Below are 13,889 nucleotides of genomic sequence, written 5' to 3'. Positions count from 1 at the left end.
AATAGGGTACCTATGAGGGTACCCCCCCAGCGACAACCTATTTCGTACCTAAAGAGACAAAAATGTACCCCCAATAGTCCAAAATATTTGGTTATTTAACCATTTATTTTCGATAATACAATCACATCAAAGCATTTAAACAACCACAGAAATACATCCTTGATTACATTCGTATATTGCCATAGGACATGTCAAGAAAAATACATTCATTTAAAAAAAAAAAAAAAAAGTAAACAATCACATAAAGACATTAAACACCTGAACACAATGGAAAATGTGCTTGCAATCACGTCACACAGAATACCTCAAGGACACAAACAGCCTATCATCAACTAAATACGTGTCTAGAGCTTGAAAGTCTAATTCATTTCCTGGATTGAACAGGATCCAGTCATTGTCAACTGCCACTTGGTAAGCATGGAAATGACATTCATAAGTGCAAGGAAGTAACAGTTTCCCACACAATACCCAACAAGTATCAACATTCAAAATATACTTGATTTTAAGGAATATAGGTATGGCTTTAGTGTGTACATGGCCAACTACAAAAACATCCTCAAGTTCATATTTGACACTGCTGACAGATATAGCAGACACACGCTGAAGCACTTTATCCTGAAAATGCACATCTGTAAAACTTTTGTTCATTTCCAGAGCATTCTGTAAGTCACCTGGCAGAGATGAAAATGGCACACTGACACTTGTGCTGAGTGAATGTTCAAAGTCAACAAGCAACTTATCTGAAGAAAACTCCCAGCACTGTTTCATTTGATGACGATTGTTAAGAGTTGCAGTGATGTTTACAAAGTTTTTGCATTTACTCGCTAGATTTTTGAAATATTGATGCTTGCTTTCATATCCCATACACCACAAAGGGCGAAGAGGACCATGCATCAAAATCAGCCTTGGGTAGTGAATAAGGTAGTGACACTTGGGTGGGGGCATATTTAATAGAGTTGGTTAAGTACCCTGGTGACACTTACTGGCAGGGGTTTGTCTCCCTGGTCTCCTATGTTGACAATGCAGTTCTGAAGAAAGACAAGTGTTTTCTTGAAGTATGCAGGGTAGGTCATGTTGAACACGAAGAAGGTGGAGAATGCTGAGATGTAGGCCTCATCCAGCGAGCGGCACGAGCAAACATCCACTCCTTCAACTGTTACAACACAGCGACACTGTCTTAAGAGGGCAGTTGTCCAACTCTTATCCTTCATTCGAATGGTTGGGTATGGACTCGTGGGAGTATTCTGCAGAAGAGGAAGAAAAACATTAGTATACAGTATGTTTAAGCAATATGTGCCAAGTGGATTTTCAACAGATTCCTCAAATTACCTTCTTTATTTGCTGCAAAACAAAACTGTCTATTCTGATAACCTGTAAACATGGCCCCTACTCCAAACAAAAAGCCAATGACTGTTGTGGTAGTGTTTGATAAGCTGCTAAAGTTTGACATAATATTCAAGGGCAAAAGCAATCACCCCTGACAGTGACAGTACCTGTGAAGAAGAATTTTCCTAAGGGGACAATAAAGGTCTATCTATCTATATAAACACCAGACAAAACCCAAGAGCACAGCAGCACTGTGGATTAACAGCAGTGTTTCCCCTACATTAGCTTAGCTGTGATGCTGAACCGCAGCTGAATTCAGCTCCATGCCAACAAAACACCGAGAATGAAACTTGTGGCCAAAGGCTATGCATCATGCATTTACCTCTCCAAGGATGATGAAATCTTCTATCTTCTCCTTGAAGATGGATGGCAAGAGAAGTGCCCCCTTGAAGTCAATTCCTAGGTCATACAGATGCAAATGCACTTCATTAGATTTTGATAGCATGCAAATTCCCATTAACATGCTCTTCACATGACACTATGGTACATCAATTATCTTTGGAAGAGAGAGCAAATGAATTGTCACAAAATTTACTATTTGTATGAGGTCAAATTAGCACCTGTAATGTCTTCAGCCAGTGCATTCTCTCTTGCCTCCATGTAGACCTTCTTCAGTGGCAAATCCTTGGTCATTTGAAGAACAGCAGTGAAGTTTTTGCTAAAGCAGCGACAGATGTTGTCTTGGCAGGGATGCATTAAATCAACCTCATCACACAACTGGAAATGAAAAGAGCAGAATAGACAAAAGAATGACATTTTACATTGAGGATTTAAACTTTTGACATGTTTAAAGACACAGACTGGAGATAAATGTAAAGTGCTTTAACCCTTGAACAAAAAATTCTAAAGCTAATAAACAGATTGATTAATCAGTTAGTACAGAAAATAATAATAATCAGATTTAGAGACAAAAAAAATCATTAGCTGTTTCCCCAATCATCTTAACAATTCTTGGGTTGCAGACAGTGTCCCTGCACAGAGCTTACAGCTCTCATATTCGAAAATCCCAAATCCCACTAAGTAGGTGAAATGGTACAAATGTGTACCTTCCATTGTTTAAAATCCCTTTGAGCGGGAAACAAGTTAGATGCGATAAATTTTGCTTAGAAAACATTTTTGTTAATAGCTATATTTACATACTAGCATGTTTTGAGAAATTATTGATTTTTTTACATTGTTGTACACGGTTACTGACTATTTATTGATAAAACACTGGAATACGGCGGGCAGACAGACGTTGAACATTCCACCAACAGTCTAAATAGTCCACATTTGTACCTTTCTTTGTTTAAAACTTAGCTAACTGCTAGCATTCACCCATGTTAAAGCTAGCTCTTCGGACTTTTGCTAACTCTACTGTAAAATTACACGTTGTAATTTTTATAAAAACACAAAATCACACCCGACTTACCTCTAAACCTTTGCGCCTCGTCGTCTGACACATCAACGCCTTCTTCCATCAACTTTTTAAGGAGCTCCTCCATCGATAACCCCCTGAGAGTCATTTTCTGTGTCAACGCTAGTCAGCGCGGAGGCGGAGCACTCATCGCTGCTGGCTTTTCAGCCTTTGGGATTAATGCGCGTTGCGAACTTGATACATGGAAATACAACATTGTGGTATTAATGCGCAGTTGTTTAGAAACAGTTATGCTGTCTTGGCGAACTATATTTGTAATTTACAAAATGTAGTCACCGTAACATAAAAATCTGCTTGACATTTTAACTTCCAAAGAACCTCGGTTTAACTTGATGTTGCAAATTCCATAAAAACCTCACAATTAATGAACAATTCTAGGATGTAGTAAAAGCAAAAAAGTAAATGGCCAAACATAACAGTAAAATGATTTCACGTTTTTGAAAGATTTAAAACATTAAAAAATTATAACTGGAACTTAATAAAATGGAAATGGACCAGTTTTTTTTAACATCATTTGGTTGTGCCTGCATGTCATTGTGTGTTTTTTTAAAAAAATATAATTTAACATAACTTACACAAAGGTAGGTTACAGATATTCTTTGCATCATAGGATAATTTACGTACAGAGGAGAGGACCAACAGATTTGATTATAACATGTAGCTTTTATGAGCACACTCACATCTCATATGAATTTTACAATTAACCAGGCCCATCCAGATTTTCCCATGCTGACCCATTACCACGTTCTGCCACTGTCACTGCAGTACAGGTCAAAATGGTACAGATTTGTACTTTATTTCAAATTGTACCTTTAAAGGGGCATTTCTGGACTTTTAAAGACCAATATTGTACTTTTAAGGGAACATTTTAAAAAAATGTACCTATAGGTACAAAAATGTTCTTCTCTCGTACCTCTATTTCTGAGAGTGCAGCTCACCCTATTCCCTGGCAAGAAAGTGTTCAATAAGATGTGTGGAGAGCAAAAGAATCATATAAAAAATACACAGCTACTGCAGTGATCAAAGAAATGCCTTCTTCAGGTCCATGGGTGTGAAGTCACGGGCTGAAAACATGTTTGAAGCTTACATCAAGGTCATTTAACCAGCCACAAAGTGCATTTTCATTAGCTCTTATCTGAAGCTCAGTAATTGCTCTAATGTGAGCAAAATCGTTCTATATCTACAGCTGGGAAATTGTTAGTGTGTGCAAACAGGAGAAACACGCTTGTCCGCTGTCTCTAGTGGAGCTGACTGTACGTTATTGGTAAAATCATAAACTCTGCAATTAGGAGACAAAGATTAAACACAGCCTTCAGCTACAGCTACAACGGAGTACCAGCTCAGCGTCTGCTTTTTGAAATTTCCCATCATGTGTGCCACTAGTATGAGATAATCCACAGCTTTCTCCTCACTCTCACAGCTACAAGTGTCATGTAATTGGCTTCTTCAGCGCTACGCTTGCAGCGAATGCCCACATGGGAATTGTTTTCAATCATGTAAGATTTTTTTTCGTTGGCTTTCTGATTTCCCTAAAGATCTTCAGGTAACAACCCCAAATGTTCATTTTAAATCTAAATTCAGTATCCGCAGGCACATCATGTGGATTCTATCAGTTTATTATTACATTTAAAAATATGATATCATAACATCGATAGTTTTTGTTATTTCTTAAATTTAATGTTATCTATTCATTTTTCTACTGCCAAGTTTGGAAATCAGTTCCCTTAATGTGTAAAATCCTCCTGTGACTAGTAAAGGGAATATATTTCCCACCGTTTGGAGTTTGACAAAAAAAAGAAAGAAAAAAAAAGCCAGACATGCTCCACTTTAAGCTGCACTGTGGCAGTCAGCGTCCTACACCGAAAGCTTCAGAGAGACTCCTGCTAAAAGGCCAATCAAGATATCGTCCTCCACTGTTTTGCAATTTTAAGACTACTTCACTGAGTTTATGAAAACTACCTCTGTAGCTTTTGCATAAATCTGATGATTAGATGAAAGACACCGTTTTTCAGATGAAGTAATCTGCACACCACTGCCTATGCGACTGCAGACAGCACGCTCTTTCTGCTGTGAACGTTGCTGTTTTAGTAGGTCAGCCCTGCTGGAGGAAACGTGACACACTGCGCAGTGATATTGCAGTAATATCAGCTTTATCAGCTGCACTGACCATGGAAACCACTGGTTCTTGTTTAGTCACCACAAACTTTAATATCTGGACTCCCTTGTGTTAAAAAGGGCATTATACAATGAATAATCTTTGGAGCTGTGTAGAGCTTTTATTGTTGCTCACTAAATTTAAATTTGTTTTGCTTCTTATAGTGCTCTGAAGACAAAAAGTAGAACTTTCTAATGATATGTATTTTAGGGAGTTTTAACAAAAGATTTTCTACATTTAGAGACTATGAGCAGAAATTATAAATGCAAGCTCAAAACTAAAAATAAACATTGAAAAAAGAAATCGTCTTGCAGCATCGTTTGCTTTGTGGTTTTATCTTCATCTGAAATTCATGAGTAAAGCTTTCTTTAGAGATAATAATCATCTGCTCTCATGAGAGCCCATTATGTGCTTATTATGGGAAACCCACGAATAATGTATTTTTCAGTTATTTCCTTTCTGGACATGTAGAGCACAGTCCACTGGTTTAATAAGAAAGATACCCCCTCCCCAACAATTGTTATCACAGGGGGAGGGATTGTTTCAGTGGCAGAGCTACTTATTATTGCACCAGATTGATTAAATGTGTTCTTTACATTACTCAGTTTTCATTTCAGTGTCCCATTCCACATATCTTGGCACCTCCCAAACATGTTTTGTCCTGCTCTGCCCTCAGCTGGTGGAGGACTGCTACGGCGCCCTGTCTAGCAGTGGCCTGCTTTATTCCACGGGGATCGATATTTCAGAGGCGGAGGTGTACATCAAAATGTTTGGGGGGGAAGAGGCGGAGCATGGGAAAAAAAGGAAGGAAACATTCAGTTTTTGCTGCGGATAAGGCTTTCCTGTGAAATTGGCTCTAGCATGCATCGCACTCTCCAAGTGCTGCTAAACGTCATTCACTGACACGCCCAGAAGCAGCTGCACGCTAAGATACGGAGAAATACAAGCAAACAACCAACAGTAATACATGCTTTCTAATGCATCGTTGGCTCCTTAGGTGGGCTAAAGAGAAGTGAACCAGACGGTGTGGTTAAACAGATGCACTGACAGTGAAATCCTGCGGAATTTTCATATGTTTACGATTACAATTAGGCCAGTACACACTGTAACAAATTGAATTGAATTGAATTTTGTTTTTTGTGTGTGTACAAAGAAATAAATGTATTTTTTGTTAATAAATACATACATAAATTAACAAATAAATAAAAGTTTTTAAGTCCAAAAACAATATATAGGTGTGGTAGTGTGGTAAGTCTCAAATGCAATCAATGTGTCAACGATATTCCAAAACCATACACAAAATATTTAGTATTTACTCAAAACACAGCAAATAGCAACACAAATTCTATAAAATCTGGACTTATGTTATCAAATGCTATACCACAGAAATGCGTGATTCGAATGAAGCTCTTTTTTAATGTTGAGTTAAAGCTTTAACGCAAAGAAATCTAATGTGCAGTATATATTTATACTGATATCCATATTTATGTTTAATTAATTCTGTATCCTTTATATGGACCTTACCGCACCGTTTGCACAGGAAACGTGTCTTCGCGTCTATACACTGTTTGTGTATAGACTGGATTACAATAAAGGTTTGTCTGTCTGTATAGCTGAAGCCATAGAAACTAATCACTGAATAAAGCTTCAGTTGGTATTACCTCCTTTAGAAAGTGGTCATCTCTGTTGCCAAACCACTTTATCTTTTCACTTTAGTGCATTTTGGTTCGATTATGTTACTTTCTAACAATGTAAATATCAACTGTACAAAAGTACTTGTTCTTAAGTTTTGGATCTTTCGTGGCAGCTGGAGGCACAAACATACATGGTTAAGTCAACAGAAGTGCGCCCTTCTTACTCTCACGCACTCACAAACACAGCCGGGCACTCACACGCGCACGCGCACTCAGCATGGACGTATTAGGATAACATGGCAAAGCGCCACGGACATGTGATATGTGACGGGCTGCTGAGCTGCAGCGCCCCCTGCAGCTGCAGTCACTGACCGGACACCGCTACACGGCAGCCGCATCAGCAGCAGCAGCAGCAGCGCCTCTCCTGTCACCACCGGGACTGCCTGTCCTCAGAGGCAGCGACTACGGCAATAACCCGTCGCACATAAAGACCCACGACCTGCAGACAACATGGTGAGTGAAACTAGAGCCTTAAATGTATAGATGATGCCTTTAATGTATTTGTAGCAGCGAGGGAAAACACGCTGTCAAATGCTGCACCCAACAACCGTTATGAGTTGTAGGCTCCGACTGCAGCCGCACCGGATCCCGTCAGGTCCGTGAAATGGATGCCGATGCCCGGTGGTGTTATGTGATCGGATAAGGGCTCTGTTTGTGCGCCGTTATAACATGCGCAACAGCCGGCCGATAACGCAGGGCTGTGGCCTCCAGTGCACGGGCCGCTCAGCTCTCACTGTGACGTCCACTGCAAAGCCTTTAATATCACGCTGCTCTGGCATGACCGCAGAAATATCACGTTAATACAGCTGCCCACAGAGGGAACGCACATGGCCATGGCATGTCTAATGTAAATGTCATCAGCTCTGTTTGTGTGTGGGGGGGAAATGTAGATTTTCATTTGATTAGAAGAGATTGCGTCATTGCTTTTTATTTAAGAAGCGAGATTGCGTCATTGCTTTTTATTTAAGAAGCGATGGAAACGTGTTATTACATATAGGCAGGCTGCACTACGTCACACTCAGAGAGCTGCACCGCATTTCATCTGAGTGTTTTGCAGCAGTGGGTGATGTAAAAATGAATTATTTCACCAAAAGAGTCTTTGGTTGTGTTCATTTATATATCCAGTGTGATATTTCTGAATTGATGAATACATTTGTTCTGCTAGGAAAGCTTTGAGGGACACTGGACCTTGTTTTCTTCATATTTTTTATTTACAGAGGATTATGGGGATGGTTTTATATAGTCTTAACAACCCACTGCTAGACAAACTGTCATCTTGTCATCTTAGAGGACTGCCCTCTTCATATATTACACATTAAATAGCAAACTTAGTGGTTAACACTCTTTCTGTAGATTTAGTTTAAGGTCTAAAATCAAGAGACCTTGTTTTCTTGCAATTGTGGTACATTGCGTTCACCCCCACTCAGTTGCCACGTGGTGAATGGTGACTCAGTAATTCTGGAAATCAGGAGGTAAAGTCTTTAAGCGGTGTCCACTCTCCTTCTTCCTGGGTTCAGTTTCAAACATGTCTTTCTTTTTATAACTCTTCTCGGAGCGGCTGGGGAGAGCTGGTAGTGGACAGAAATAGATGCATATGATGAATAAAATGAGCCTGTGCTAGTTGGAAATGGATGACTGTAGCCACCCTGCTCCTCTCCCCTTCTAAATCTCCAACCCTCCCTCCAGGTGAACTTCACGGTGGATCAGATCCGTGCCATCATGGACAAAAAGTCCAACATCAGAAACATGTCCGTGATCGCACACGTGGATCATGGGAAGTCCACGCTGACCGACTCGCTGGTATCCAAAGCGGGGATCATTGCATCGTCCCGTGCCGGAGAAACCCGCTTCACAGACACACGCAAAGACGAGCAGGAGCGCTGCATCACCATCAAATCTACGTATGTGCTTTGTGTTTGTAGCAGGAACTATTCATAATTTATCCTAACAGTACTGGTTAATTTAAATATTTTTATTACGCGTTCAACCTCCCAAATTCTCGTCATCTGCCTGATCAGATCTGTGTGGGTTTGATTTTGATATTTCTATACGCTGACATCACACTCAAACTTTAATCAATGAGTAAAAATGCAGAGGAGAGACATGGGTGTTGCTTAGGGTTCTCAAATGTGAAGCTAAAATTCAGCATTCTTTCTAATGGCCAGCAGGGGGCGACTTCTTTGGTTCCAAAAGATGTTTGATTGTGAAGAAGTGTAAAAGAAAATGACAATGCTGCTTCAGGAAACATTTACCTGATGACTTTGTGGCCTCGTTCTCTAAACACAAGTCTTATTTTATACAGTTTGATCTTCCTTTTTTAAAATTATTATCTGACTTTGAGGATAATAAATAATAAAGCACGTAAAGAGTATTTCAGGTTGCGACTGGCAAGTGTGGCCATCCCTTATATATAGTCTGTGTCATAGACAAATATACTGATTGGAAGCGATCAATACTGTTCTATCTTTGGCAGGAAATATTGGGTACACATAATAACTCATCAATCATACTAAGACCTTGACTCAAAAAGAAGACGTACTTGGCCTTCAGCTGTCAGATCTCCCTGTTTGGTTGTGTTTGTAGGGCATATATGTCCGATAAAAAGAAGGGCTATAGTAAGTACATTACCAAAATAAGAAATATTTGTGCCATACTGAGTTCATTATTGTTATGAAATTGTGTTATGTATTTTAACCTCAAGGTACACATCGTTTCTAAAGGCGGCGGGCTGTGCTGTGTATTTAATTGGAACATGCATCTCATACTTGATTGGTTCATAATCACAGCACTTGTTTTATTTGTAAGTTGCTCGTGGTGTTATACTTTATCGACACACGTTAAGTACCATATTTGACTTGCAGAATTGTTTCTCTGTTCCAAATTTAGAGAGGTGTTAAAAAACACTGTTTTAGAGATTTACACATGGATGTTTGTATATAATAAATGCACCAGCAGAGATCACCAAATATTAATTCAAATCTATGCAGTCAGGACACTTAGTAGCAGCAGAAAGTCTTTGCTGTCTCTGATAGGTTTGTAGCATAAACCTATTCGCTGGAACGTTAAGACAATATAATTACACTGCAAGCAAGACGCAAGTAGGCAAACTTCTTCATGTTACTCGTGCACGGGAGAGAACCAGACAAACGCCGTTCCTTCGCTTGACCCCAGTAGCTCTCGTCCGTTCTCCCGTACCACTGTTCTTTTATTGAGGTTACATGAATATGCATAAGTTCATTAACATATGACGTCTACATACAAACAAAGAGTACCTTGCCTGTGTGTGTGTGTGTGTGTGTGTGTGTGTGTGTGTGTGTGTGTGTGTGTGTGTGTGGACTGCTGAGCAAAGGGTCAAACATCCTTGGTCAGGAAGAGGGTAGACTAGACCCCCCCCCCCGGTGAGGAAGTCCAGCAGTTCATCTAAACAGAAAAGCACTTAGACTAGAACAGACGTAGCTACGTTAATCCTACCATAAAACAATAAGACACGGTATGACCTCTCATGCTCCCAAAGTGCTGTCTAATACACACAAAGTTTGCAGACTATCAAGGATCAAAACCTCTACCAATCTACAACTAATTACAAAACTCTAAGCATATATAAGTAAATATTTCTAAGCATAAATAACAATCAACAATACAAATCTAACATTTCCCCCCTTTTTGACCTTTATGCTTGAAAAGTTCCCAGGTATGAATACCTCATGTCTGACAGTTTCAATGCAAACCTTTTTATACTCAGCATATGTCAAATCACCCTAAATTACTGAAAAGGTACACAGTTTAACAAATGTATTAGCAGTTATCCCATTCCTCATTGATCTCATCTCATGGCAAACTGCATCCCACAAACAAACAAATCTAACAGTCTCTTTTATTAGAGGATGGTCTGACTCATCCGTGTGAGTGCAGTTTTTGAGATTTATTTACATAAATCGTTAAATTTATCAGTGCAGAGTTAACACATCTCAAGGTTTTTCTATGTTCTCTCACTCTCTTTCAGGGCCATCTCCATGTATTATGAGCTTGGAGAGAACGACTTGGCGTTTATCAAGCAGAGCAAAGACGGAAACGGCTTCCTCATCAACCTGATCGATTCCCCGGGTCACGTTGATTTCTCTTCTGAGGTCACCGCTGCCCTTAGAGTAACTGATGGAGCCCTGGTTGTGGTGGACTGTGTCTCAGGTAATTAGACATAAAACACTCGTCCTGTCACTCACATACACACTCGTACGCACTGAGGCTTACCTGTTTGTTTCCACTGACAGGTGTGTGCGTGCAAACCGAGACCGTACTGCGTCAGGCCATCGCTGAGCGCATAAAGCCGGTTCTCATGATGAACAAGATGGACCGGGCCCTGCTTGAGCTGCAGCTGGAGCCAGATGAGCTCTATCAGACCTTCCAGCGTATTGTGGAGAACGTTAACGTCATTATCTCCACCTATGGAGAGGATGAGGGTGGACCCATGGGGAACATTATGGTGAATACATACTTACGCTGGTAAAATACCTTCTAAAACTTTCAATATATGGGTAGTTACAATGAATGCTATCATTTATTCCTCAGATTGACCCTGTTATTGGAACAGTTGGCTTTGGCTCGGGCCTCCACGGATGGGCTTTCACCTTGAAGCAGTTCGCTGAGATGTATGTGGCTAAGTTTGCTGCTAAAGGAGTTGCACAGCTGGGACCAGCAGAGAGGTGCAAGAAAGTGGAGGACATGATGAAGAAACTGTGGGGAGAAAGGTGAACACGAGTGCACGTACAGTGCCCTCTCTGGTTACAGTGTGGTACATCAGAGGTGCTGCATGTGTTAAGAAGGATGCTTGTACATGGACCACACCCCTTTTTCTGTGTCAATGTTCAGGTGGTGTTTAGTGGTTCTTTAAAATTTAAGCATTAATACAAGACAGTGGGCAGCAAGTGATATTCAGGCAACATATTTTTATATAATAATTTCATTGCATTTTCCAGATATTTCGATCCAAGTGCTGGAAAATTCAGTAAGACCGCCACCGGCCCCGATGGTCAGAAATTACCTCGAACTTTCTGCCAGCTTGTTTTGGATCCCATCTTTAAGGTGAATGTACTAAAGATGCTTTATTTCAGCAAATTGTGTATTTTTTATGTTTCTAACATTGTTAAAAGGGGATTTAAAGCTCTTAAATTTCAGACATTTCAGATCCAGACTGTGACTGGATCCAAACTAAGATGATTAGACTTTAAGTAGAGTCTGAAAAGTCACTGCCTTTGATTAATGCCCTAATTTTTTTTTTTTTGTCCTTTTTCTCATTGACCTCTTAGGTGTTTGATGCCATCATGAATTTCAAAAAAGAAGAGACAGCCAAGCTAATTGAAAAGCTGGATGTCAAACTTGACTCAGAGGACAAAGAGAAGGAGGGGAAGCCCCTGCTGAAGGCTGTAATGCGACGCTGGCTCCCTGCCGGAGAGGCCCTGCTCCAGATGATTACCATCCACCTGCCCTCCCCCGTCACTTCGCAGAAATACCGCTGTGAGCTGCTCTACGAAGGGCCCGGAGATGACGAGGCTGCCATGGGTCAGTAGAACACCTTCACGTGACTCAATTCAATTAAAAGTATTTGTATTATTATTAAGTAGCTTTAGAAGAATTATCACTGTTTATTTTGACTGTGGTAAATTCACAACTTCGAAACTCTCTTCTCAGGTATTAAGAACTGTGATCCTAAGGCCCCACTGATGATGTATATTTCCAAGATGGTCCCAACCAGTGACAAGGGTCGTTTCTATGCCTTCGGCCGTGTGTTTTCTGGCTGCGTGTCCACAGGGCTGAAGGTGCGCATCATGGGGCCAAACTTCACCCCTGGCAAGAAGGAAGACCTCTACATCAAACCCATCCAGAGGTGGGCATGTTTATCTACAAACTGTACACAGTACAGGTCCAAGATAGTAGGAAAAGCTCAGAATGTGTGACTCCCCTTTCTTCTTTTTTTTATATCCTTCTTATTTTATCACCACGTCAATCTAGGACTATTTTGATGATGGGTCGCTATGTGGAGCCTATTGAAGATGTTCCCTGTGGCAACATCGTGGGTCTTGTTGGAGTAGACCAGTTCCTGGTTAAGACTGGAACTATTACCACCTTTGAACAGGTAGCGTGTCACTTTCCCTTTGTTCTGTATCTACACAGAGTGTGCTCTAGTTTAAAAACCGAGGCATGACAAATGAATCAATAGCTATTAACACGGAGTCATTATTTGGTGTGGCTTCCTGATAAAACAAACCTTAAAAGAATCTAGTCTTATCACTCATCGATTCCATCTTCAGGCCCACAACATGAGAGTGATGAAGTTCAGCGTGAGCCCTGTTGTCCGAGTGGCCGTGGAGGCCAAGAATCCTGCTGACTTGCCCAAGCTAGTGGAGGGCTTGAAGCGTCTGGCTAAGTCAGACCCCATGGTGCAGTGCATCATCGAAGAGTCCGGGGAGCACATCATCGCTGGAGCAGGAGAGCTTCACCTGGAGATCTGCCTGAAGGACTTGGAGGAGGACCACGCCTGCATTCCACTGAAGGTGAGCAAAGGAGTAGAGGTTTACTGGCAAGGTGCAAGACAGGTCACTGATGCAAGGTTAATATTAATAGCTATTACAAGTACTGATTTGTTTACGTCACATATATGAAAAGCAGCCTCACGACAGACAATCCGAACTATAAACCTGAATACAATTTAAACTGTTGTGTTTAAATAGATGGGTGGTCTGTACCACACAGCAAGCAATAATATTAATCAGGTAACCCATTAAAAAGAAGAGGTCCACTTTAATGACTTGAAGTAGTGGATGAGGCCTAGTGGACTCTGACTGGCTCCAGCTCCCTATCAAATCAATTATTAGGGTAGATGAGTTATTAAAGAAAAATAATCACCCCACTCAGAGTTGTTATAAGTGGGGTAACTCTTCATAAAGGCCAGAACCGTTTTTTGAACCAGGCTATAAATGTGCTTTTTAATGCAGTAAAGTTGACCATTTTAACATGTTAGTCTAAGGCAGGGGTAGGCAACTCCAGGCCTTGAGTGCCGGTGTCCTGCAGGTTTTAGATCGCACCCTCAGTTAACACACCTGAATCAAATGATTAGTTCATTACCAGGCCTCTGGAGAACTTCAAGAAATGCTGAGGAGTCATTTAGCCCTTTAAATCAGCTGTGATGGATCATGGACACATCTAAAACCTCCTCGGCACCGGCACTCAAGGCCTGGAGTTG

At 40.7% G+C, this 13,889-nt stretch overlaps 2 protein-coding genes across 3 annotated transcripts in view; one reads left to right on the top strand and one right to left on the bottom strand.

Annotated features, from left to right (window-relative positions):
* Positions 1-84: 84 nt before the first annotated feature.
* On the bottom strand, positions 85-2,932 carry LOC147308573 (uncharacterized). 2 transcript variants are annotated; one of them, XM_086271521.1, is made up of 4 exons: positions 2,798-2,932; positions 1,947-2,103; positions 1,709-1,785; positions 85-1,244 (listed from the first exon to the last, which is right to left on the bottom strand). In XM_086271521.1, the coding sequence occupies exons 1-4, from the start codon at positions 2,828-2,830 to the stop codon at positions 948-950; spliced, it is 564 nt and encodes a 187-aa protein (XP_086127647.1). In that variant the 5' UTR covers positions 2,831-2,932; the 3' UTR covers positions 85-947. The 2 variants fall into 2 exon arrangements, with proteins under 2 accessions (XP_086127647.1, XP_086127646.1); XM_086271520.1 differs by lacking the exon at positions 2,798-2,932 and having other exon boundaries at positions 1,947-2,774.
* Positions 2,933-6,957: 4,025 nt separating this feature from the next.
* The window catches only part of LOC147308572 (elongation factor 2b), a 9,815-nt gene continuing 2,883 nt past the window's right edge, over positions 6,958-13,889 (top strand). The window contains exons 1-10 of the mRNA XM_086272380.1: positions 6,958-7,105; positions 8,339-8,553; positions 10,656-10,837; positions 10,921-11,132; positions 11,219-11,397; positions 11,626-11,731; positions 11,956-12,208; positions 12,338-12,533; positions 12,659-12,782; positions 12,958-13,200. Coding sequence (XP_086128506.1) covers positions 7,103-7,105; positions 8,339-8,553; positions 10,656-10,837; positions 10,921-11,132; positions 11,219-11,397; positions 11,626-11,731; positions 11,956-12,208; positions 12,338-12,533; positions 12,659-12,782; positions 12,958-13,200 — 1,713 coding nt within the window. The 5' untranslated portion in view covers positions 6,958-7,102. The remainder of the gene's footprint in view (positions 7,106-8,338; positions 8,554-10,655; positions 10,838-10,920; positions 11,133-11,218; positions 11,398-11,625; positions 11,732-11,955; positions 12,209-12,337; positions 12,534-12,658; positions 12,783-12,957; positions 13,201-13,889) is intronic.

This window comes from Aulonocara sp. 'chitande type north' Nkhata Bay, linkage group LG18, assembly GCF_057382095.1.
Source record: "Aulonocara sp. 'chitande type north' Nkhata Bay isolate Kocher_YH1m ecotype deep benthic linkage group LG18, A_spYH_male_GT1.1, whole genome shotgun sequence".
In the NCBI taxonomy this organism is placed as follows: Eukaryota; Metazoa; Chordata; class Actinopteri; order Cichliformes; family Cichlidae; genus Aulonocara; species Aulonocara sp. 'chitande type north' Nkhata Bay.
Note: the sequence above shows the minus strand (reverse complement) of the source record. Positions and strands in the feature narration are given on the sequence as shown.

What these genes read in the sequence shown, in the direction of transcription:
- LOC147308573 (XM_086271520.1), bottom strand. Translation starts at nt 2,142, where the DNA reads ATGTCATTCTTTTGTCTATTCTGCTCTTTTCATTTCCAGTTGTGTGAT. An exon ending in ACTGGCTGAAGACATTACAG is followed by an intron (nt 1,786 to 1,946) that starts GTGCTAATTTGA and finishes TGTATGACCTAG; the next exon opens with GAATTGACTTCAAGGGGGCA. An exon ending in ATTTCATCATCCTTGGAGAG is followed by an intron (nt 1,245 to 1,708) that starts GTAAATGCATGA and finishes CCTCTTCTGCAG; the next exon opens with AATACTCCCACGAGTCCATA.